The sequence below is a fragment of the Rhodamnia argentea genome, chromosome 1 (assembly GCF_020921035.1).
Source record: "Rhodamnia argentea isolate NSW1041297 chromosome 1, ASM2092103v1, whole genome shotgun sequence".
In the NCBI taxonomy this organism is placed as follows: domain Eukaryota; kingdom Viridiplantae; phylum Streptophyta; class Magnoliopsida; order Myrtales; family Myrtaceae; genus Rhodamnia; species Rhodamnia argentea.
Genome location: NC_063150.1, coordinates 35,313,547 through 35,337,000, shown reverse-complemented (window position 1 = coordinate 35,337,000; position 23,454 = coordinate 35,313,547). Strand labels below are relative to the sequence as shown.

Sequence of the window (23,454 nt, the reverse complement as noted above, 5' to 3'; positions counted from 1 at the left end):
AGCATTGTCGAAATGGTCAGGCAAATTTTATGGCCAAATTTGATGCCATGTCCCATAAGGAGTTCAATCTTCAAGCAGCTTGAAGACCAACAGTTTATGCGTTCAACCGTGAACTAGGTGCTTTTATGAGACTTGAGGCAGGTATTAAAATATATATCCACTCAAAGCTCTTAGTAAAAATAATTAATCAGAGCACAGAGGACAGAAAATTCAAGAATTGCAATTGTGGACAGCTCAATCATGATGTTAAAGACCAAAGAGTTTCGCTACCAAAGAATCAATGGCTGTTTTGTATTCACCCACGTGTTCTGAGAACACTGACCCAATAAGAGAATTAGGCTGCTTTGATTTCAATAGTCGAACCTACATATATAGAACACTTGTCACGAAGTACTCCTCACTTATCAATAGAGGAGCTCAAATCAACCTCGGTAACTAACTAGCGAGAAAAGCTAAATTTTGTGGGAAAAGAAGATCAAGAAATGAACCAGATAGCAATTACCTCATCACTGTCCCACTTCCCCTATCAATATGCTAGTCACCATCCATATTGATCAGTAACCCATGTGCTCCTCCCACCATCTTTATAAACAAGCAAACAATAGTACATCCATAGATAAAGAACAGTCGTCCCACTGCTCAATGAGCAAAATCAAACGATCAAGAAATGTTATGTAACGGCTAACAAGATAGATGAAACACACTCACTCTAAAATTGCAATTACAAACCAATAGCATATAAACACACTTGATAGGCTCTGTTGAAACAAATAATAGAAACCACATATTGAACAATTGTCACCAAGTATTTACCAGCCAGCGAGCTAAAGATACAAACATTGACTGATGATGAAAGATGGGAAAAGTAGCAGCAGAAATGTTTTAGACAAAAGTATTTCAAATTTAATTAAAGAAGACTATAGCCAATACTAGTAAGTACTGAGCATAATGTAGTGAAGCTCTTAACCAAAATTAAAGATACAAAATTAAGGGAACAAAAGAATAATAACTTTCTATTTCCTTGATTGGCAAAGACATATTGTTAATCAACAGAAACACAACTGTAATGATCAAACTAACTACAAAAAAAAGTAGAACTCTTCTTGGGAGGAAGATGGGTGCTTCGAGGGAGTTCAAATCCTCATCATCATGGTCAGTTTTGCCTATGAATTGCTTACACCCCAAATACCAAAACTTTTCATTCAGAGCTTTTGATTGGATTCAATAAGCAGTGCATTGAGGACAATCTGTACAGCAGCATTATAGACAGCTCCATCATAATGCATCCCATCCTCTGTACACTGAGGTCCACAACTCTGGGTTAATGAATGAATGTCCAGCAGTAAGAAATGGCCACCCGCCTGCCGCAGTATCCTACTCTTATGGAGCTCCATATTGTACAAATAGAAAGCTAGGTTATTCATCTTTTCCCTCTTTTCTTCTGTGTTTAGCATCGAGTTTATTAAATTTGGCATCCCAAGCCAAAACAAATGTTGCGATCTAATTGGCGCAGACCCTGTTACAGGTCCATCGTTACCTAGTTCCCGCGAATATGGTAATGATGATACAAGAGAACTGCTCAACTTCTGTAATGAAACACCATAATCAGAGGCATTGCTGACATGAAGCATATGCCACAGTCCAGAACCCATTATGAGAACATCTGGAAGGTTCACATTTTGCCTAAACCTTAACATCAAATCAGTTAAGTTAGAAACATAAGGCGCCCAAATGAAATCCAACTTCAACCCAATTCGAGCAATCATGATCCCGTAATCGCTGTGCCTCTTGAACAAATCACTTTTGACAGATTCCATCTGATCCGAGTCCAAAACCAAGTTCAACAGAGACAGCACGACCAAACGCGCTTGCGAGTCCCCCGCCACAACAACCCATGACCCATTAAGTAGATCCGAAGCATCAGAAGACCGCACTTTCTGGAAATCACATTCAAGGACGGATTTTGATCTTGCCCAGCTCCATGACAACTCACGATAGTAGGGAGAGCTCTTGCTACTGCCATTGGTATTGCCATCTGTATTGCTGAAGGGTCGCATGAGTCTGGCCGGCTTCACATCCCAGACAATGTCGTGCAAGAGAGAGAGACAAGAACCACGACTGTCGCCCAAAACCACAGTGGCAGCGGGAGACATCAGGAAGTGGGAGAAGGATGGGAAGTAAGGGGACAAGTGGACGCCCACGGCGAGGGTGATGAAGAGGGCCCCGCTGAAGAACAACATCTTGTTGCGGCTCAAGTGCCAGCCCGCCATACCCATCGGCACAAACAGCACCACGCATGCAGCCAGAACCCCTAGTTGTACAGCCCCGAACATCACCACCACTCAGGGCTGATTGGTTCGATCAAATCGAGGGAATATCTTCCCTTTTGCGTTTTGCCCTCGTTTGCAGTTTCGTATCACCTAATCTATCGAGATTCCGAAGAGATCGAAGTGAATGGAACTGAGTCCGCTAAGGGGGAGATTTCCGATGCTTGAGTTTCACACATTAGTCGACAAGCGTCGACAGCGACGGAACAACAAGAATCAAGCAAGCAAGCAGTCAGGCAAAAAGAAAAAGGCCAGACCAGGTGATAGCAATGGAACAACAGCTACAGCGACAAGAACCAGCGACCAAAGTTTTCTATGCCCACGCCATCATTTCCCTCTCTAGGGTTCGGGTGGGAGCTGAATAACTGAATTCCTGACCTGACCACATCCGTGCAAGCGACGACTCTGCTTCTTTAGCTGAATCCCCAGTTCAAGTTGGAGAGACAATCGGCGAACAGTCGCACCGCGAGTGATCCTGATCCAAAATGCTCTGATTCGCCCTCTCGCCGATCGGAACACCGAACTTGACGGCGGACCGTCCCAATCTCGAACACGTCGAGTGGAGAATCGCATGCATCAGAAGAAGAAGACGAAGAAGAGGAGGAGGAGGAGGAGGAGGAGGAGGAGAGCGACGGGAAGAACAAGCGAGCTAGCTTCTCAGCTCTAAAGTTCACACCTTTGCAGTAAGTTACATTTGTATCCGGGTCTTTCTATTGATGTTCATCGTCCAATGACTTCCGTACTTCTCTTTACATTTGAGTCTATTATAGCCATCTTAATTTGGACAATCAACAAATGTTTCCATCATCTGGTCTGTTACCTTTAAATTGTCTGGCTTTAAGGAAATTCAACCTACCACATGATTACCACGCCATAAAATGATTCAGAAAAAAGAAATATGGCACGAGAGTATCATTCGGATGTTAATATGACACATCTCTTATCCGACATAAATAAGGTTTAATTAGTTAAGAAATCACTCCGATACTCGATTGAATCATTCTCGAAATGATAGCATATGTTATACATCTTTTTATTTCTTACTCACATTGGCCCTTTGAGAGAGAGAGAGAGAGAGGTGTTCACAAAGAAAGATTCAATTGTTACTGCATTATTTTGAGCTTTTTCATATTTTTTTTAAAACTGCAAAATGGAGGTCGAAAATATAGCTACACCTTCATCCTTTATAAACTCATATGACACCATTTTATAGGAAACTTATGAGTATTTCTTAAACTTTTGATTGGCTTTCTATGGTACTGAATCTACGATCGAAATTAATTACTTTTGTCACGGAAGAAGCAGAACTAATGACATCTTATTAATTTCATAAAACAGCTAATAATATGAATAGACCTTGCCCAATTTAATGTATATGTACAGATATGTGTATATGTAGAAGATAATAGAACAATAACAATTAAAAGGATGACAATGATGATTAAAGATAGATAGAACAAAGTACTTTAATGACAAACACTAAGGCCCCATTTGGTTTAGCATTGGGGATGAGCATTGGGGCTCCAAAGTCCCTTAGCTAAATGCAAATACTGTTTGGTTCATTTTTTGGCTCACTTTGGCGAAATGCACTTACATCCGAAATACTCTCTCAAGGGACTTTTGGCCAAAGTAGCTCTTGAGCTACTTTGGAAACTTGCATTCTCGGGATGCAAGTTCCGTCAATTAATGAAAATTTCTGAGCTTCCCCTTTTACCCTCATGCAGCAACCATAATTTCTGTTTTACCCATTTACCCTTAGACACGCTCAAACCCTAAAAAAGACACGACACAAATGTCTCTAGCTCTTTTTCCTCACCTTCTCTCACGACTCTTCCCGTCGACCTCTCTTGCTAGACGCCGCTATCCCCGTGCCCTTTAGACGCGGCTTTGTCTTGAGTAAGCATGTCGTCATGCTTGCATCTCTTCTCGGGTAAGAATTTTTTGTTTCTCTGTTCGTGTTGCCCTCAATTTTTTGCTTGGCCGTAAGATCGGCGGCGGATCCCCCTCTCTCTGAACTCTGGTATCCGAAGATGGGTGTTTATTTGTTCCTATGGCTCGCGGTGGTGATTCTTAGTTTTGTAAGACTTGCCTGTGTTGGTGGAGCTCGATTTGCTGTGCCGCTGTGTGATTAATGGATAAATAGCGTGGCTTTGTTGAAATGCCTTTAAATTGGTCGGTGCTTGAGTCGACGGATGTGTAATTGCGGATTTAGCTTCTTGTGCCCAAAATTCGTGTCGACGCGCGCTTCACTCAGCTACTCTCTATGTCATTAGAGGAAAAGATCGTCTTTCGTTTCTTCATGTGCGATTTTTTTTTGGCTAAATTCGTGGGTTTTAAGTGGTTCACTCGGTGGAGTTTAGGTTCTTCCTAGGTAGTGATTTCAAATGCTTGATGATTGTGCTTCAGGAGAAGAAAAGCTAATCATGACCTGGCCCTACAGAAGCTTAAGGAGGGAGATGTCAAAGATGCCTCGGAGCTCTTCCAGGTACCGGTCGTACATTCATTGGTGATCCGGTGCTAAGTTTGTTTAGGGTGGTTTATTATGAATTACCCCAATTTTTTGCTTAGCTATCCTGCAATTGGTTTTATCAACGATGTATTCGATGATGATGAACAATCGAGTGCAATTAGTGCGGTTCATCGTGAGTTGGCTTTCCTCTCCTTTCTTTCCCAATCCAATTAGTCGTTGTATGAGCTATAGCTCGAAACGAGCAGGTCATTTGGGCGTTTTAGCTATTTGATTGGCTAACAGAAGTACAATTGCTTGCTTCTTCTTAGTTTTTGATCGTTTGCCAATTGCAATCTCTGGTTTCCTTTCCTCTTATATAATCCTGTAATAGTTGTTTCTTCAAGTTAGGTAGAAAGTCCTAGTTGATATGAATCAGCAGATGTCATTGATATATGTGAAGTTATATACCTATCAAGTATAAAGAGTGCCCTGTCGTTTTCATATTTGTCATTGGTATCCTCCAGTCCTTGTCTTAAAAAATGGAATGTCTTTCGCAGATCTTCCAAAGGCTAGCATATATCCATTTTGTGCCCGGGGTTTGCCATAGGGTTGTAAAGCCACAAAATATTTTGGTAAGGGCCTTTCAGCCTTTCCTCAATTTTTAGTGAAGGTTCTTTTTTTCTTGAATGAAATTGTCATTTTTGATTTTTTCCCGCATATGTTCCGCAAGTGAATCCTCTCACTCACCAGGTCAAGCTTTGTGACTTTGGTAGTGCAAAAATTGTAGTACATTCTTATCTTTGCCTACTATTTCATTGATCTCCTTTCAATAAATGAGAACAATGGAATATAGAGGTCAAAAGTTACCCTTGCGTTGGATATGGATCCGAGTATATTCGATCACTTACTCACGGAGTGATCGTTAAATTTTCCTTGCAAAGTTTGGCGATGATCTTGTTTATTGACGTTTGTAGGGAGGGAATGGAAGAATTTTTCTTTGTGGAGAAATTTTGGAAATCGGGAACGGGGAAAATGTGCATTTTGAGTTCTATGAATGGGGAATGGAAGTATTTTTCTTTGTCTGGTGTCTCCTCCCCACCTAATCAACTAGCTCCAATTTCTCTCCTTTAGAGACGTGCTTCATTACTTTCTCCTTACTAATTATGGGTTATCATGTGAGAGTCAGAATTTCAATATTTAGAATCTTATTCGATTTATCTAAGTAAAGCTTGAAATTTGTTCGAATGAGCCACATCTCATCTAATTTTGCGAACCGTAGTAGTGTCTTTTTTTTAAGTTGTCGCGACCTAAAATTTAGGCTAACGGATTATCGGGTCAATTGAATCAACTAACCTAATTCGGACCCTCCCATATCCTACCGAATCGCAACTTAGGTTTATTCATGAAAAATATTCAATTGGAGCCGCCACTAATCATTTACGGAAGGTTGATTAGAAACCTTAATAAAATAGAGGGAGAACTATTTTATTTCTGCGCACCAGAGAAAAATGGGTTCGGGGACTTGGTTACATTATTTGGAAAAATTAATGCCATTTCGGTACCAATTTCATGAAAAAGCCTTTCCGATTGATCGATGTGAATTTGATGATTAATTAATTGGAAAAATGTGATATGAAGACCATATATTATGTCCCCGAGAGGATGATTTTTTTTTTTTTGTATTTTCGGTAATAAAAGAAAACATTCAAAAGCAATCAAAAATCCGAACAAAAATAAACAAAAATGCCCATAATATACCTTTTAATTTTCGATTTTTTCGAAAATTCTCTCATTCCCAAAGATCCGGGCTAGAGTGAGATTTTATCCGCTACATCCTCGAGGATTCGAACCAGTATGCGGATATGCATATAGAAAAACAACATCCCTTTCGTCAAAGGGCGTAACACGAATTTCTATACTAAATCGCCATCCCATTCCACGAGATTGTGGCTAAGGCGTGTGATTTATTTTTCCGATGGGTCTAGGCACATAGGGGAGCATATATTATGGGCATGTGTTGTTTAAAATTGTGCGAACTTTATAACAAATCAAAACAAACAAGCACAACAAAAATAAAATAAAAATGAGTCAATTGAGCTTGAATTTTCAAAAATATGAGAGAGGTGGCCGAAAATATGGCATTGGGGATCTACCTTTCCTCATCAAAAAATTCAATCCAATTTTAATTTGAGAAAATTATCTTTAATAATTTGAAAAATTATTTTTGGATAATTCTCAAAATTTTGGATATTATCCAATCAAATCAAACCTAATCTCTAATCAAAACATATTTAGATAAAAATTGCAAGAGATATGATAAGATATGTGTCAAACAATTATCCCAACTAATTCACATGCTAGAGATGACAATAAGCTCAAAAAGTTCATCTACAAGGCAAAAAATCATCCAATTCGGTTAATTCGATAACATCCAACTTAATCGAATCTCATCCATAGCAAGGAGATAACTTCGAACAAATATGAGATAAAGCAAATCAATTGACACAAGATAGGATTAATCCATCACATATCAAGTTCGGCCAAGAGGTGTTTATGCCGAAAATTTCAGACTTTAAATCATGAAAATTCTCACCTTTCCAAGTTAACCAATTTGATATTAGAAAAACCGAACAAGCTTGACTTTGAGAAAAGTTGATTTTTCCAAACAAGATTCAGTCAATTCTCAATAGTGTTCACAAGATACGGTTGAATTCATTAATCAAAGTGGATCACTAAAAAAAATCAGAATTTTATACGACCAAAGTAACTTTCGGTTCTAACATGAAATAAGTGGAAAAGCTTGAGTTTTCTTCGCTTCTATTGCAAAATCATGTACGTTCAAAAGGCTCCAAGAACGTCGATGCATGTTACCAATCAAACACACATAAATTAACAATCATAGGCTAGAAAAAATTACCTTTTCCAAGCAAAAATGTAGCAAGCGCAGTCTTGACGAATCTCACCCAAAACAACCTCTATTCAAGCTTGATTTTGTCGCTAAATCAACCCGAATGATCTAGCACACGTAGAGGAAGAATTAGTCTTTAAAACTATGATGAAACAAAGGCTGGAACACCTCATATAGGGGCTGATCGGTAGCGGTCTCCGAGCTGGCCGGCGGTGGGAATTGGCAGCCAAAGGGCGACTTTAGGGGCTTGGACGGGAAGCTCCGGATGTCGGATCGATGCGCCGTCAGCGGCTGGTGATAGATCGTCAAATGTTGAACGTCGTGGTATCCGGAACAAGTCGATCGGAGCACGGACGACGACACACGGTCAATTGGCGCTAAACTACTCCAGTCTGCTGTCGGGATGGCACTTCACCCGATCACCTCTCAATCTCACGAATTTTCTCTAATAATTTTTTTAATGAGACTCACAAAATGCCACCACTTGAGCTTGTGACGAAGGCATGTTTATATAGAGCTCGTCCCTAAAAACCCTAACGGGAGTAGGACTCTTTAAAAACCGTCGAATCACTAATCCTAGCTAGAGTAGGATTTGATAACAGCCATTGGATTTAGAGGAGTCATAATCCATTAAAACTCTCTGTTATTTTCAGCATAATGATAGAGTTTTAATCTCTTAGATCACCTCTTAAGATAGGACTTTTTAATCGAATGAAAATTACGAATCCGATCCGAAAATTTGAGAGTCCAATCTCACTAGGACTCTACCAATTTTCGTCCAAATGGATGAGGAGGATGAAATGGTCGTCTTCTCAATGTCTCATGGGCTCCTTTTTTGCCTAATTGGACCTTAACTAATCAAATGGGTAATTAATTAAGGCCCTTTTACAATTATAAGAGCTAAAATGGGGCTGATTTGAGCTTGAATTAGGTCTAAACTAATATAGAACTTTGGCACTCTCATATCCATAACCCATCAGACTTTTGCAGTTTAAATCATGGGCTCGTCTCATATTCTCGAGCTTAATTAAGGCTTGAATGAACAAAATTGAGCTTGAAAATAAGTTCACTTAGCTCACAAAAGTTTGGTGTACGCTCTCAATGTCCTAGTCGAAAATTTCAGACTAAGTTTGGTCCAAATGCTTGTCAAATTAAGCTCGATCGACTTACCTCCGGCTCTAAATGTAATGACCGACAAAAAATAAATATGCAATGCATAAGAAATCATTTTTGTGAGAAGTATGACTAATTCTCATTTTATGCTTAAATGAACAAATTCATAAAAATCAAAATTTAGGTGTCAACATAAGTGAAACAAACACTTGTTTATGTTCATATTATTACGGGATGGCGAGTTCATCAAAGGAAAAGGCAATTTGGACTGCCGAAGATGTGAAAATATTTTGTAAGTTGTGCATTGAGGAAATTGAAAAAGGCAGCCGTCCCGCAACCAACAAGAGAGATGGATGAGCAATCATAATTAACAAGTTCGAAGAATTAACGGGCAAAAAGTATGACAAAATTCAAATGAAGAGTAAATGGGATAATCTCAAGGAAGAATGGAAAAGATGGAGGACACTGATTTTAAGTGAAACAGGACTAGGATGGGATGACAAGAAGAAAACCATTGCTTCGACTAATAAATGGTGGGACGATAAAATTAAGGTTCATATTACTTCCTCTTTTATTTTTTTGTTGAATTGAAGGTCATTGATATAACTTGTTGAAATACTTTTATCATTATAACAGGCTGATAATAGGTTTAAGCCTTTTAGGACGAAAGGCATACATCCCGATCTTGATATGTTGTTTAGCTAGAATGTTCAGTAGTACAGTTGCTTTCGGAGGGATCACATGGAATCCTAGACAAGGTTTGCGTATTGAGGAGGATGTTGATGCCACACAACCTAATATCGCTGATGTTGATGTATCTGCTAATGATATTTTGGAGTCTGAAGATGGTGAAAATGTTGTTGAACAAAATGCAACTCAAACCCGCAAAAGAGTGACGTGGACTTCAAAGAGGCAAGCTCGAGGAAAGAAAGAAAAGAGAATGACGCCATAACAATAGCTTGGAAACCAAATTGAAATGATGGTTTCCGCTGTTGAAAGTAGGAGCAATGCCACATCTCAAGCGGATTACGGATTTGGTCCTTACAAGGACCTCATGCAACCGGTGGATTCCATACCCGAGATTGTGCAAGATAAAAAATTTTACTTTTTTGCAATTAAACATTTTAAGGAAAAGAAAGACAATTGGCAAGTCTTCATGAGCTTGAATAGTGATGCACTAAGAGTGAAGTATCTCAAGTTTGAGATGGATGAGCTTAGTCATAGCTAAGATATTGTAGCATCTTGTTTGTATTCTTCACTATGCTATTTTATTTTCTTGTGAGATTTTTATTTGGTTTATGTGTGAACCTAATTTCTATTTGTTTTTTATGTAAGAACTGTTTCCAATAGCTATTCATTAAGCGGTACTGATTTTATCCCTATTCCATTCTATGGAGATATGTGGTTTAATTTTTACGTTGTTATTCGTATGATAGGAGAATTTTCTTGGTTGAAAGTTATAAATTTTTATTGGATTTATAGTGAGAGCGTAAAGAAAGGGAAAGAAAACTCTGTTGTAATGCTTATATTAAGTGGCAACCTGAGTCATCGGTGCACTTGACATGGCATCGTTGAGACTACTTCCATTAAAAACAAATTAGTGAGTGATTTTATGTCCGCATTTCAGGTAACATAAGACTTCCTTAAGGCCTACCAACTAAGACCAAGTAGAGCCGATATCACAGCATTCATTAGTCTCGGTCCGGACTTCATTTTAGACAAGAAGGTGAAGCAAAGAGAAACCGATAACACGACGGAAGCAAGAAATTTTTTTCCTATGACAAAACCCACCTCTCACTCCTTCCACAAAAGAATTGACTTGCGCATTTCACAAGCACCTAACGCCTAAACAGACCATTTGAGTTTGACCTCTCTCTCTCTACTTAGCGGAAGATTGCACACCACCCACTTGCATTTAAAGCTATATTAAATACCAGGTTTGACAGTTCTCTACTCTTGGCCATAATAACAAGACAGTTCATTTTTGTCCTCCTCCTTCGTTCAGGGGTACAAAACATCCTCTCCCACTTTCGCTTTTAGAAAAAGTCTCCTTAATATCTACTCTGCTTTTCCGTTCTCTTGCTCTCTTATTTTTATACTTGTTCTTCCGCTTGTTTGCTGGTGGTGGGAATGAAAGCTTTTTCCGTAGGTAAGCAAATATCCCATCCCCTCTCCCTCTACTCTTCCTCTCTTGCTGTGGCGGATAAACCGGCGGATTTTTAGTACAAACCCAGAGAAAAAAAAAAACTCAGGCAATTTGAAGGGAGATCTCACTCCTTCTTGGGTACTTCTTATCTCTTAACATGCTTGTGTAAAGTTCCTCTTTTTTTTCTCTGCCCACTAAAAGCAAGAAGATCCTTGGAGAGGTGTTATGGAGTATTTTATTTCCTTCGTCTCTTGGAGTAGCATTTCCTCTTGCATTACAGACTTTATTGCAATTACCCTTCTTTTCCAGTTACGTGTTATAAGAAATGTTAATTTTATCTAATTACTTGTTTCAATTATGCAAAGCTCGATTTTTATTTGGTTTATGTGTGAACCCAATTTCTATTATGTTGATGGATGATCAATACTATTCCTTATTTCTCATATTCTAACCCAATATGTTGTTATGATGTTAAGCAGATATGGATTCTCCCGAAAGGCAAAAATGTAAAGAGGAGGAAGACAATTTCTTGGATCTACTCGCATTCACTCAAGCTTCTATTGCTTGTCAAGTAATGTACCTTTGCAAACAACCTTGCATGACTTCATCATATACAAGTTATGCATGGTTAAAAGAGTTGATGGGCGAAGATGCTAATCCAATAAGGTGCTCTAATATGTTTCGAATGCATAGGGTAGTATTTAGCAATTTGACGCATGACTTAATGACACACTATGGCCCGAAAGGATCTAGGAATACCGACGTTGCAGAAATGGTTGGAATGTTTCTTTATCTATTGGGACACGGTGCGGGTAATAGGTTAGTACCAAAGCGCTTTCAATGCTCGGGAGAAACCATTAGTAGACACTTTAGCTTAGTTTTAGATAAAGTATGTGATATGGCAAAAGATTTGATCCAACCATCCGACCGACAATATCGAGAAGTTCCAGAGAAGATCAAGAAAGATCGACGATTTTATCCATATTTTAAGGTAATTTAATATTGTGCAATACAAAATCAAACCTTAATGTAAATCAAGTAATATTTGTGTTATTTGTTCTAGGATTGCATTGGAGCTATGGATGATACTCATATCCCAGCAATGATATCTACGTACGATCAAATTCGTTTTATTGGGCGAAAAGGAACGACAACTCAAAACGTGTTGGCCGTATGTAATTTTAACATGGAATTTATCTATGTTTTTGCCGGTTGGGAAGGATAAGCTCATGATACCCGTGTCTTCCATGAAGCCATTGGAAGACGTGATGCATATTTTCCCCATCCTCCTCCAGGTTCATTAGTTAATGGTTTATCAACTTCATGCAACATCAACTTATTATCTATGCGACATGTTAATTAAATTTACATTATATTTATGTAGGTAAATATTATTTAGTGGATGTTAGATATCCAAATCCCACGAGTTATTTGGGGCCATATAGACAAGTGAGATATCATTTGCCGGAGTTTCGACAAGGTCCTTCACCTATAGGTTATCAAGAAGTGTTTAACCGTGCCCATTCATCGCTACGATCAGAAATTGAGCGAGCCTTTGGTGTATTGAAGATGAAGTGGCACATTCTAAAGCAAGTGCAAATTGTCATAGCGACAATGGCTTTACACAATTATATACGGAGAAATGGCATAAAGGATATGGATTTTGAAGATGCAGATTTGGATCTCGAGTATAGATATTCAGTTGATCGTGATACTGTAGATGAGGGGGCTAGTGCTTCAAATACTAATGCATCCCCTGACATGGCACGTTTACGTGATGAAATAGCCATGGGTTTAGTTAATAATTAAAGGGGTTTGTAATTTTTGGAGGAAAACTCAATGACTTACGTAATCATATTTATTATAACGATCTTTTGATTGTACATGTCATATTTTAACTTTTTTAACTTATAAATTTGTTAATGTGTCTTTTACGTTACTCTCAATTAGAAAATATAAAAATTGCAGTCTTTTTTTTTTCCTAATTTAAAAAAAATTAAAGTTAAAAAATATTAAATTGGGACATCAAAGGACATTTCAGATTTAAAAGTTTACCAAACAGCATTTTCTCCAAAGTTACATCCAAATGCATTTTTCAATTATAGTTTACCAAACAGTATTTACATTTCACCAAACCCCTTTAGCTCAAAGGTATTTGCATTTCGCCAAACCCCTTTTGCCGAAAGCTGAACCAAACGAGCCCTAAGTGTTCTCGTTTTGACCGTCAACTTCCATTTTTCCCTAAGTTCTTTGGTCTTTTCTCATATGGTCATCTCGAAAAGTGTCCTCATGGTATTCTTTTATGGCTGAACGGTATCAAGGCCGATTCTAAGTTTCATCGAATTTTTTTGTCGACATCGATTTCTAATTTTTAGAATTTGAAACCTACACCGCATATTTTGAAATCTCAAACCGATCCTCTCACGGGTTCTAGGATCGATTCCAAATCTACCCGAGTTTTATCTATGATGACCACCATTTGCTGCTATAGTCCACTGACCATAATTTGTACTTAAACAAAAAAAAAATGAAACATTAGCAAATATTATTGAAAATAGAAACTTAGACTAATAGTTTCAGATTATCACCATGGAATACCGCAATATCGCGTAAAGACATAAAACTAGAAAACACAACAATTTGTTCGAACTTGAAACCTGCCCATTGGAACCCGGTTCCTAATTTTTTAAACCCGAAACCTATCCCGCAAGCGCTAGAGCCATGCTCACCTCTAATATTCTTTAACAAAATTAGAAAAAAGGGCAGGCCAAAAATCACGGCATATATCCTAATAAACCTTAAATTTTAGCTTTTGTACCAATTCTATCTTTTATCTCATAAAAAACCTTCAATTTTTTGCGCAATCCTAATTCTATCCTAAACTTTTTTTGCCCGATGAAAAACTCTCAACATTAGCTGCAGTCCTAATTCTACCACTAGCTTTAGGCATATTACCAATTTTACACTAATTTTTTTGTCTCAAAAAAATTATCAACTTTATGTCCAATTTCAATTTTGCTCTAATCTTTTTGTCTCATAAAAGATTCATAACTTTTACTTAAGTCTTAAATCAGCCTTCATTAACCCCCCGTCAAAATTGTCCGCAGTGATTTTGCATTCAATTTTCAATCTCTCGTGCTTGTAGGGGTGAGCGGTTCCAGATTCTTTACGGGTTCCACCTGGAATCTCGAACTTACTCGTCGAAACAGGTTCCTCATTTTTTGGAACCCGAAATCTACTCGTCATACCTTGGAACCTGGAACCTACCCGTCATACATTGGAACCTGAAACCTACCATGTCACATGTTCTAGGGTTTGTTCTAGGATACCCGAGAACCTATCAATTTCTTTTCTTTTATTTTATTTTTTCATTTTTAGTCAAGCAAAATGAGAGTGAACGCTACAACATCTAAGAGAAAGTAGAGGTGAGTAGTTTTAGGTTCCGTACAAGTTACATTTAGAATCTGAAACCAATTCATTAGAACATGTTTATCATTTTTTGAAACCCGAAACCTAAAAATTTGTTTGGCTCCAGATTATACACTCATCATCGGATGCCATAAAAGATTGTAGAATCGTGCAAAACCATATACCAAGAAAAATATAAAAATTTATTTCAGAATCTAGAGTCTAAGTTCCAGGTTCTAGATAGTGGAACTTGGAACCCGTCCGTTAGAACGGGTTCCTCAATTTTTGAAACCCGAAACCTACCCCGCATACCTTGGAATCTAGAACCACATCGGATCTTACAGGTTCCGATTACATGTTCTCAATTCTACCCTGGAACCATGCTCATCTCGACGTGCTTGGGAATTTTCCATTTCTTTTGGTGGAAGAGCTCGCACGCTTGCATAGCTTGTGTGCTTAGGAGGTTTTGATTTCTCAATTGTCAACGAGAAATTTTGGACGAGGGTTAATGGGGGGCAGATTTTTGAATCAAGTAAAAGTTTATGATTTTTTATGTGACTATAAAAATGTTAGGGTAAAATTGGGATCGGAAGATCAAATTGGGGCAAGATTTAAAGTTGAAAGCTTTTTATAGGGCGATAAAATTATGTTAGAATTGGGACAAAATCTAAAGTCGGGTATTTTTTATGGGATAAAAGAAAATTTAGGGTGACATTAGGACTAGATTGAATGTCAGAGATAAAACGTAGAATTGGGATAAGTGTTAAAGCTTAAGCCTTTTTTAGGCATTAGCCCAAAAATAACAATAAAAGCAGCCCAAAAATAACAATAAAAGCAATATATTAAAGGGCATGCAACAATAACCAAAATGCCATCTCTCCCAAGCTCTTCACTGAAGTGCCATCTCTCTGCCACTGCAGGCGGTCGCACAGAGTCCGGACAAGAAACGGTCTATCTCTCTTCCCTTGACGACGCCGAAGACGACACGCTTCTACTTCTCTCTCTCTCTCTCTCTCGTCTTTACTTCAGACAACAACGTTGTTGGCTCATGTTCACGCATCGCGCATTCCATTTCGGCATTTCTCTCCCTCTTCTTGCTACGTGAATTCTCCTCTTTCCGAGGTCGCAATTCTGTGGCTTCCCCCCACCCGCTCTCGTCCGTAAGTTTTCTTGAACTTGAATTGTAATGAACTACTACGTGGAATCAGCTTGGTGTGCTTTGTAATTTTCAGGATATGCTTAGGTGACTGATGGGTGATTTTTTTGTGCAGTCGATCTGTAGTCAGTGAATGATGGGTCCTTTAGTACTGGCATTCGACACGAAGAGAGCTTCGCAAGCTCCTTTAGGTAAATTCCTCTCTTTGGTTTTTCGCTTTTTCGGTATTTGGTGGTTTTTGCACTTGCTTTCTATGATATCAGTACATGGAAATGCATTAGAGTCACCCAAAAGAAAAGAACTTGTTTTAGTTTCTGTATCATGAGATAGGTTGTCAATTAGGTTACCAAGGATCAAACCATTTGGATCCCAATTAATGTACATCTTTGTTGAAGAAATTAAAGAACAAAGAGGGCACAAAATTGTGCTTTGACTCTTCTGCGTATTTGATTGCAGTTGGTTGACTGTGTTGAGGAGAGATTTATTAATAGCTTGTTGTTGGTGGATGCATACGTGTAACCATTTTTTGCTCTTAAAATGTTGTGGTTGCTGATGCTGATTAAGAAAAGAATGTGATCTTTTTTTCTAGTAGTGTCCCAACCTACGTGGTGATATGTATTCAATCTTTCTGTACATATTCTGTTGATTGTCTTGTGAAAGAATCGATGTTCTCCGCAGACATGCTCATGATGAAACCTCAGAACTTGCAGCTGGATGCAACAAAGTTCTTTGCTTCAGTTAGCACAGGAGAAGAAAAGCCCTTCGACTTTTTTCGTACTTTTTTTGGTAAGTTGAAAAATATAAAGCTGAGTATGCTTCCAATGACTGTTCCTTGGGTTATCATTTAGTGAATTACATTTCTGAGCTCCATCTACTTGAGTTGACTTAGTAATTATCCTGTCTCCAAGTTATGTCCAATTCAGAGATCATTTGCATCTGAAGCAAAGTTTATGTATATAACACAGAATCCACAAAAGCATTGAGGTATATCGACGAAAGACTAGCATTAAGCATAAGGGGAGGGGGGGAGGTCCATCATTGGTGGTTATTGTCTTTCCATAGTTTGGGTCAAGCAAATGGGAAACAATCATGCCGATACTTGGCTGGGAAAGGATATGAAAAGATGAGCCATCCAATATAGTTACAATGTCATTGTTCATTCTCAGACTCTTGGGAACCGGTTTTTCGTTTCCTCTGTTTGATTCTTGGAGACACTACTTTTTCCCTTTTGTTGCAGCACTTGTTCTATATGGGACTTGTGCTGGTTTTGCATGTGATGTTACATGGTATAATCTATTCTCCTATGTTTGCTGCAATCTGCAGATGGAGTTATTGCAGGAGGCACTGCTGGTGTTGTCGTTGAAACGGCCTTATACCCCATTGACACGATAAAGACAAGGCTGCAGGCAGGTTACCTATAAAAATTGGTACTGTTTATACAGCAGTAACCGATATCTGCTATTTTCTTATACACTGAGTTCGAAACAAGTTTGAGAAGAAAAAGTAGACAGAAATGGTCAGGAGTATAAGCATAACAAATCCTCTTGCATAAAATAAATATGAAAGAAAGAGTTTAATACTATAAAGCACTGTTATCCAACTATGTCAAGCATGCTGCTGATATTCCTTAAAAGGCCTTTAAAAACCTTTTTCCTCGAGAGACACAAAGGGAAGCATATTTGCATACTTTGATAATATTTTCGTCCAAAATCAGCTATTGTTTCCTGCTTTGGATGCTAACACGTGGGAAGTGCAATTGCTCAATTTGTGTATCTCGGATCATCTGATCACCCATTCTTTACTCCCTCATTTTTGTTCTTTTTGGTCTATACAAAACTATCGTGTGCTGATGGTAATGGCCAAATTCCATCTTTCTCTCTGATAATTTATATGTTGAAGTTGCTGAAGTTCTTTCTCATCCAGCAATGCCTTTTTCAGTTCTCTGAGGTAGTATTGAAGCCTCATTAATCAGATAACCATCTTCCATTGGCACAATTGTTTTAGTTGTTGAAGTACCCATGGACTGGTCGGTGGTCATCCTTCTATGTTAAGAACGATCCATTAAAAGCCAAAACAGCATCAAGAGAGAAGTCAAAAACAGCATCAAGAGAGAAGTCACTGACGCCATAGATAAACTGCATGAAACTGAATAATTATGTTCTTAGCAAGCATCCATCTTGCGTCAATGAGTGAATTTTTCCTATTTTGCTCAATTTCATCGTGGAGTTGCTGAATTTACCTTTTCATTTACTGTAGGCAGCTCGCGGTGGAGGAAAAATTAATTTTCAAGGCTTATATTCTGGGTTGGCTGGAAATCTTGCTGGCGTATTACCGTAAGCTCCTTTTTAAAATCCAAAACTTACTTATTGGCTAGAAATTATGTGTGAATCAACTATTCCCCTGTGCTGCTTTAGGTTATTCTGCTAGGTCAAAGGATGTTGAAACTGTTAGCTATTCTGTTGTTTACCTTATAGAATTTCCCATTTCCTTGTGGGGTGAAGTGATACAAAAAAATGAACTGTATTCGATATTTTTACTTTATCTATAAGAGGAGATTGCTTGTTAGGTATAGGTGCTTTTCTTCTAGTATTCAAGGCTCTTTAGTTTTGAGGCGCATGTGATACCTAGGCTTCGGGAGGGGGAGATGTAAGAAAAATTACCAACTTGACCCTTAGCCCAAGTGTTATATTTGGTTTTTTACTAGAATTGCTTGAACAACTAAATCGAAGGTTGGTTTGAAGAGATAGGATCGGATTGTCGGAAAGGCTCTTCGCTGATCCTGTAAGGTTTAGGGAACAAAACAAGAAAACAATAGCTTGACAAAAGGTTCTCAGTTCAATTTGGGTGCCCATTTCAGCCAAGCACTAAATAGAACCCATCCTCGATTTAAGATATCGATGAGGTGAATACCCAGTATATTCAATGCTAGGCATAATGAGTATAAGGACCTCCAAAAATTCTCTTTTCTCCCTATGAACTTTAAGGTGTATGAAGTTTTGATAGGAGGACCTTTCTTGCTCGTTTCTTGATTGAAATTCGTTTTTCTTACCTTTTTCTTTTCGAAGTGAAGTAGAAGCACCCATTTTTGTTGGTTCAATAAGAGGTGAATCATCCTATTGGTATCTCCGAAATGTTTTGCGCTCACTCCTTATGGTGCAGGAGAGTATGTAAGACAAATGGGACATTATACCCAGATAGAAATACTTGGGATAAATTATGCATCTATCATGTTCTTTGTGGATCAGCTCTTCTATATGGTTTTCTTCCTAAAACGGCGAATGGTCCTATTAATTACATGGCAAGGGTCACTTTCCTCTCAGGGCTTCTGCTTTATTTGTTGGTGTTTATGAGCCTGCAAAACAAAAACTGCTAAGGATGTTTCCTGAGAATCTCAGTGCTCTTGCTCATTTGGTAAGGAATCCTCAAGTACTTCCTCCGGTGAATGTTTTCTCTGGTAAAGCAATGCCTGAATTGTATTGAACTTAACTGGTTTACTTGTATGTGATTGAAAAGAGATGGTGATGTAGCTAAATCTAGTCGACATAGTTGTTACAAATCATGATTTGAATAAATCCTCTATCCAGCTAGCATTAAGGGTTCTTCAAAATGAGCTCCTGAGCAGGATCTGTTGGGTGTTATCATCGTACTGGATTGAGGATCAATGGATCCAACAGGTGGAGCAAATTAACAACTAAGATTTTGTGTGATCACCTTCATAATCAAAAGTCAAATAATGTAGCTCAGTGGTAAAGCTTTCGGTCAAGGTAAGGTCAAGTTTAGCTATGGATGGCTAATCTGATGGCACAGTTGGATCATTACTATCATGAGTAGGATTATGTCTCAAGTAGGCATACCATTGATATCATGATTTTCTGTCCTCTTGTTTTTGTCATGTGATAGAAATCATATATAACTTGGGCTGCTTGTCTAAATCTGCTGCATTTTAAGAATTTTTTTTCTTGGTCGAAATTTTTAAGATTATTAACTTTCTTGAAGTTTTTTGAGCATTTTGTAGACTGCCGGTGCCTTAGGAGGAGTGGCTGCTTCTCTTATTCGTGTTCCGACAGAGGTTGAGTTGTTCTATCTGCACAAATTTTTCCATTTCATTTCCTTTTCTTTCATCCTAAGAAAACCAACTTGCTTTCTATCTGAACACTTTCCAGGTTGTTAAGCAAAGAATGCAGACAAGGCAGTTTTATTCCGCCCCTGATGCTGTCCGCCTTATTGTCTCTAAAGAAGGTTTTAAAGGTCTTTATGCGGTATGGGGAAAAACAGAAAACAAAAAGAATTGCTATTTTCAGATTAACGCCAGAATCTTCTTTTTATGAGCATTAGACGTTGTTTACTTTTGTTTCACGTTGGTATAAGCACTGCCGCCGAAAGAACCTACATATCAGCGCTTTCTGTAACATCACGTTCACTCAGCATATGTTTGATGTCATTCTTCCTAGGGATACGGATCCTTTCTGTTGCGGGATTTGCCATTTGATGCAATCCAATTCTGCATCTATGAGCAGCTTCGGCTTGGTTATAAAGCGGCAGTAAGCATCTAGATTGATGTCTTTTTAACAAGTAAAGTATAGAATCTGCTTTCTTCAGGAGAATTTTTTCACTATGGAACACCTTTTGAACTGATTAAATATGGATATTGCAATGTTAGGTGGAAGCATTTTTGCAAAGTCATGTTGTCTTGTGTGCTTGCTTTAGCCGTTCTGGCCTATCGAAAGAGATTAACGATTCTTTCATTGTTTCCCAAACAGGCACGTAGAGAACTGAACGATCCAGAGAATGCTGCGATTGGAGCTTTTGCAGGTACTTTTTGGTGCTTTTGCAGATGTTGGTGCAAGATTTGCTTCTAACTATTTATTCGTTGCTGTTAATTCTGATGAGTGTGGTTCATTGATTCTGTACTGCATCAATAAGCTTTTTCTCAGTTGCTCCATTCATATAAAATGGGGAAGTTAAGTTCAAGGAACCAGTAACTGCCGAAGACTGAAGAGGTGTGGTGTACACTACTTTATTTCAATTTCCATTCATAGGCGAAGTTTCACCAAAAATTTCCGATTGCCGGCAATGGTTTTGCCTTTAGTTAGTTCACTAAGTCCATAGTATAGACTCAAGAGCAACTGCTCGCTAACTTATCTATGACCCGTAACCTCAACTTTGAATGATGGAGATAATATGACAGCTATTACACGTAATTTTCCATGGCATAAAGGTCGGTGAATATTTTGGATCCACACTATACTTCTTAAATTAGCATGCAGGTGAGATTTTGCGTTTCTTTTCACATGCATTTTGTCTTCAAAGGCTCTCAATTGGGTGAATTTGCCAATTACAAATATACAATCGGATGGGGTTGTAACAAATGGTTCCATCAAACTTGAAGAGAATTGTTCCATTAATTGCCCAATAAGTCCTGCGCGGCATGTGATATATGTTATTGTTTTCCTACGGTTTTCTAACGCGGGTTTAAACAGGCGAACAGTTTTGCTGCATTAGGAATAAGGCTTAGTGTATGCATATAGCTGACCCCCCTCATGAGTTGAAGTTGGTGGTTTATATTGTTATGCTGCACTTAGAATAGTCGCAAATCTGTAGTCACTTGCCAAGCCACTAAAGTAGCTAAAGTTGATGCCTTTTGCTTTATCTGCCTAGTGCTGTTCGTGAGCTTTCACTTGCTTTCTTTAGTCTATTTATGTTCGCTTGCCTCTCTGGGGCAGCTTAATCTAATGGGTATTTGCTGTTGATATTTATTCATCCCTAAACTTCTTTGAGCGATATATTGTAGCTGTTCACCAATTTCAAACAGTGATAATGCTTTAAATTTGTTGATTTATAAGATCAGAGAATTTAGATGCCCTAGACTTTTTTCCTGATGCATAGTTACAGAACCCCGAAAATCCTGAAAGAGTTGGGTTCTTGTCCAAGAGTAATAAAGTTCATGCCTTGTTGAAGTGGAGTGAATGAGCTGCTCAACTATGCATGAAAATGATCTATACCAATCTTTAGGCGGATCTTGTGTTTTGCAGGAGCACTGACTGGAGCAATAACCACTCCACTCGATGTAATCAAGACACGGCTAATGACTCAGGTTCTAAGAAGCTGCCTCTGACATCCACCTTAGTCATAATCGTCTTAGTTTTCTTCCTCTTATGAGCATAGGCCATTAACAGCTACGTGAAGTTCGTATTTGTCGATGATTATTCAGTGGTTCACTCTGATCCATGCAGGGACCAGCAAACCAGTACCGAGGGATATTTAATTGTGTTCAAACTATTGTGAGGGAGGAGGGTCCTTCAGCTCTTCTCAAGGTCCCTCTCTCTCCCTCTCTCTCTCTCTCACACACACACACATGCATGCGCCCACATTTTTGAGCTAGACAACAAGTAAGACCATCTGTTCTTCTCTCATTTCTCTATCACTAGTGTGTTTCCACTCTGTTTTCTGCCCCATATAACAATTGAAAGGCAATGAATTATCAATTTCCAAATGACAAAGGAGGACTTATAAATAGTGCAACTAGTGCATAATCACAATATGTTGACCTTTTTCCGAGTTGTAAATGTAGTACGTGCAAACACTTTCTTGATATAAATGACCCTGTACACTCAGAAATCTGCTCCAAGTTTCACAAGTATCTTTCACCAAACTTTCTACTCCAAGGCACTTGTTGTGCAATGTATTTTTGCCTTGAATATTTTGCCGGAGTGGAGTTGTTTCAAAACGAATGTCGCAGTGATGAATGCGCCAATGAATTTGCTGACCCTTAAGAAGACATAGAATTACTGAGGAAAAGTGTGTGGCATTGCGTGGGGGTAAGATAATTGCAGATGTGACACTATGATGGATATGCCTGTGATTTTGGCAGTCAATTTGAAGAAAGAGCTCAATGTCAGGATTTAGTACTAGATAGCAGTGACAATGGCATAGCCTCATACGAGCATCCATGTAGTAGAGTTTACTTAGCAGGAAAAAACTTGATCGCTGTTGTAGTTTTTCAACGTTGTTATCTCATGAACTGCAGGCGTGGTATTCTGAAGGTTGTAGTATAGCCTTTCGCTTTTTCCTTAATGTTCACCCTCTCTGAGTTCTGTATTTTCAGGGAATCGAGCCAAGGGTCCTATGGATCGGCATTGGTGGGTCAATTTTCTTTGGTGTCCTAGAGAGCACTAAGCGGTTCCTTTCTCAAAGACATCCTCCGCCACATCCACATCCCAAGAAAGATCCAACTAGCTGAAAGGTTGGCACTCACATTGAGGTCAAAATCGTTCATGTTGAGCAGTTCCGGTCGTTATGCTTTGGTATCCACACAAGGTTTGCCCAGAAATCTGCATCAACTAGCCTGTAGTGGAAGATAGAGAAGTGTTGAGGGAAAGTTGCACTGCTTAATGCCCTTAGGTCGCTTATGCAGGTTTTGACAATGAATGCTTTAGCTTTACCAAGTAGTGAATAGCAACAGGGAAAAAGGGAAACAGAACGTTTCTCGACTGATGAGTAGCTTGTTTACGTTCATTGTTCTCTCTTCCTATGGGCATTGGCCAATCCAGTATGAACTTTTACTAATTTGCCTTGAACCACTGCTTGCATCTGTTTAAGTCCTCCGTCGCAGAAATGTAACATGGTTGGCTAAGAGGGACATAAATTATGTGCTGCCGAAACCGTTGATTATGGTCGATGGATGTCAATGAGCTAGGCGATTTTAATTGTCTACCATCTTCACATTGTTCCAGATTCCAATACGTCGGTGTCAAGTTTGAGAGACCAATGTTCTATTCTGTGCGGAAGTTTTATAACGTAAGTAGCTTTTTCCGACAAGGCGTAAAAGATCTTGAGGATTTCTCGGCCAATTCTATCTTAACTTTCGTTACTGCAGATGACCGAACGCCTCACGTTTGAGGCCAAGCATTTACGGTGGCTACCAGGGGCTAGGAATTAATTAGAACT

General features: G+C 38.7%; 3 protein-coding genes across 6 annotated transcripts in view; 2 read left to right on the top strand and 1 right to left on the bottom strand.

The window, feature by feature from the left end:
• LOC125314150 (tRNA(His) guanylyltransferase 2-like) overlaps window positions 1-23,454 on the top strand; it is a 206,931-nt gene that overhangs the window by 169,699 nt on the left and 13,778 nt on the right. The gene's annotated exons all lie outside the window — the stretch shown is intronic.
• Window positions 1,079-2,983, bottom strand: LOC125314162 (protein ALTERED XYLOGLUCAN 9-like). Its single transcript, XM_048275656.1, has one exon. The coding sequence runs from the start codon at window positions 2,331-2,333 to the stop codon at window positions 1,203-1,205; it is 1,131 nt and encodes a 376-aa protein (XP_048131613.1). The 5' UTR covers window positions 2,334-2,983; the 3' UTR covers window positions 1,079-1,202.
• LOC125312499 (S-adenosylmethionine carrier 1, chloroplastic/mitochondrial-like) lies at window positions 15,407-23,073 on the top strand. Of its 3 annotated transcripts, none has more exons than XM_048275664.1 (13): window positions 15,407-15,452; window positions 15,623-15,698; window positions 16,186-16,293; window positions 16,831-16,917; window positions 17,768-17,840; window positions 18,828-18,918; window positions 19,523-19,576; window positions 19,671-19,766; window positions 19,959-20,048; window positions 20,169-20,319; window positions 21,540-21,601; window positions 21,741-21,821; window positions 22,613-23,073. In XM_048275664.1, exons 2-13 carry the CDS (start codon window positions 15,641-15,643, stop codon window positions 22,745-22,747), a joined length of 1,086 nt encoding a protein of 361 aa, XP_048131621.1. In that variant the 5' UTR covers window positions 15,407-15,452; window positions 15,623-15,640; the 3' UTR covers window positions 22,748-23,073. The 3 variants fall into 3 exon arrangements, with proteins under 3 accessions (XP_048131621.1, XP_048131625.1, XP_048131620.1); XM_048275668.1 differs by lacking the exon at window positions 15,407-15,452 and adding an exon at window positions 15,472-15,534 and having other exon boundaries at window positions 20,268-20,319; XM_048275663.1 differs by lacking the exon at window positions 15,407-15,452 and adding an exon at window positions 15,472-15,534.

Coding starts and splice junctions, on each gene's coding strand:
- LOC125314162 (XM_048275656.1), bottom strand. CDS start 2,333: ATGTTCGGGGCTGTACAACTAGGGGTTCTGGCTGCATGCGTGGTGCTG.
- LOC125312499 (XM_048275664.1), top strand. CDS start 15,641: ATGATGGGTCCTTTAGTACTGGCATTCGACACGAAGAGAGCTTCGCAA. Junction 16,294..16,830: donor CTTTTTTCGTACTTTTTTTG/GTAAGTTGAAAA, acceptor TGCAATCTGCAG/ATGGAGTTATTGCAGGAGGC. Junction 19,577..19,670: donor TTATTCGTGTTCCGACAGAG/GTTGAGTTGTTC, acceptor AACACTTTCCAG/GTTGTTAAGCAAAGAATGCA.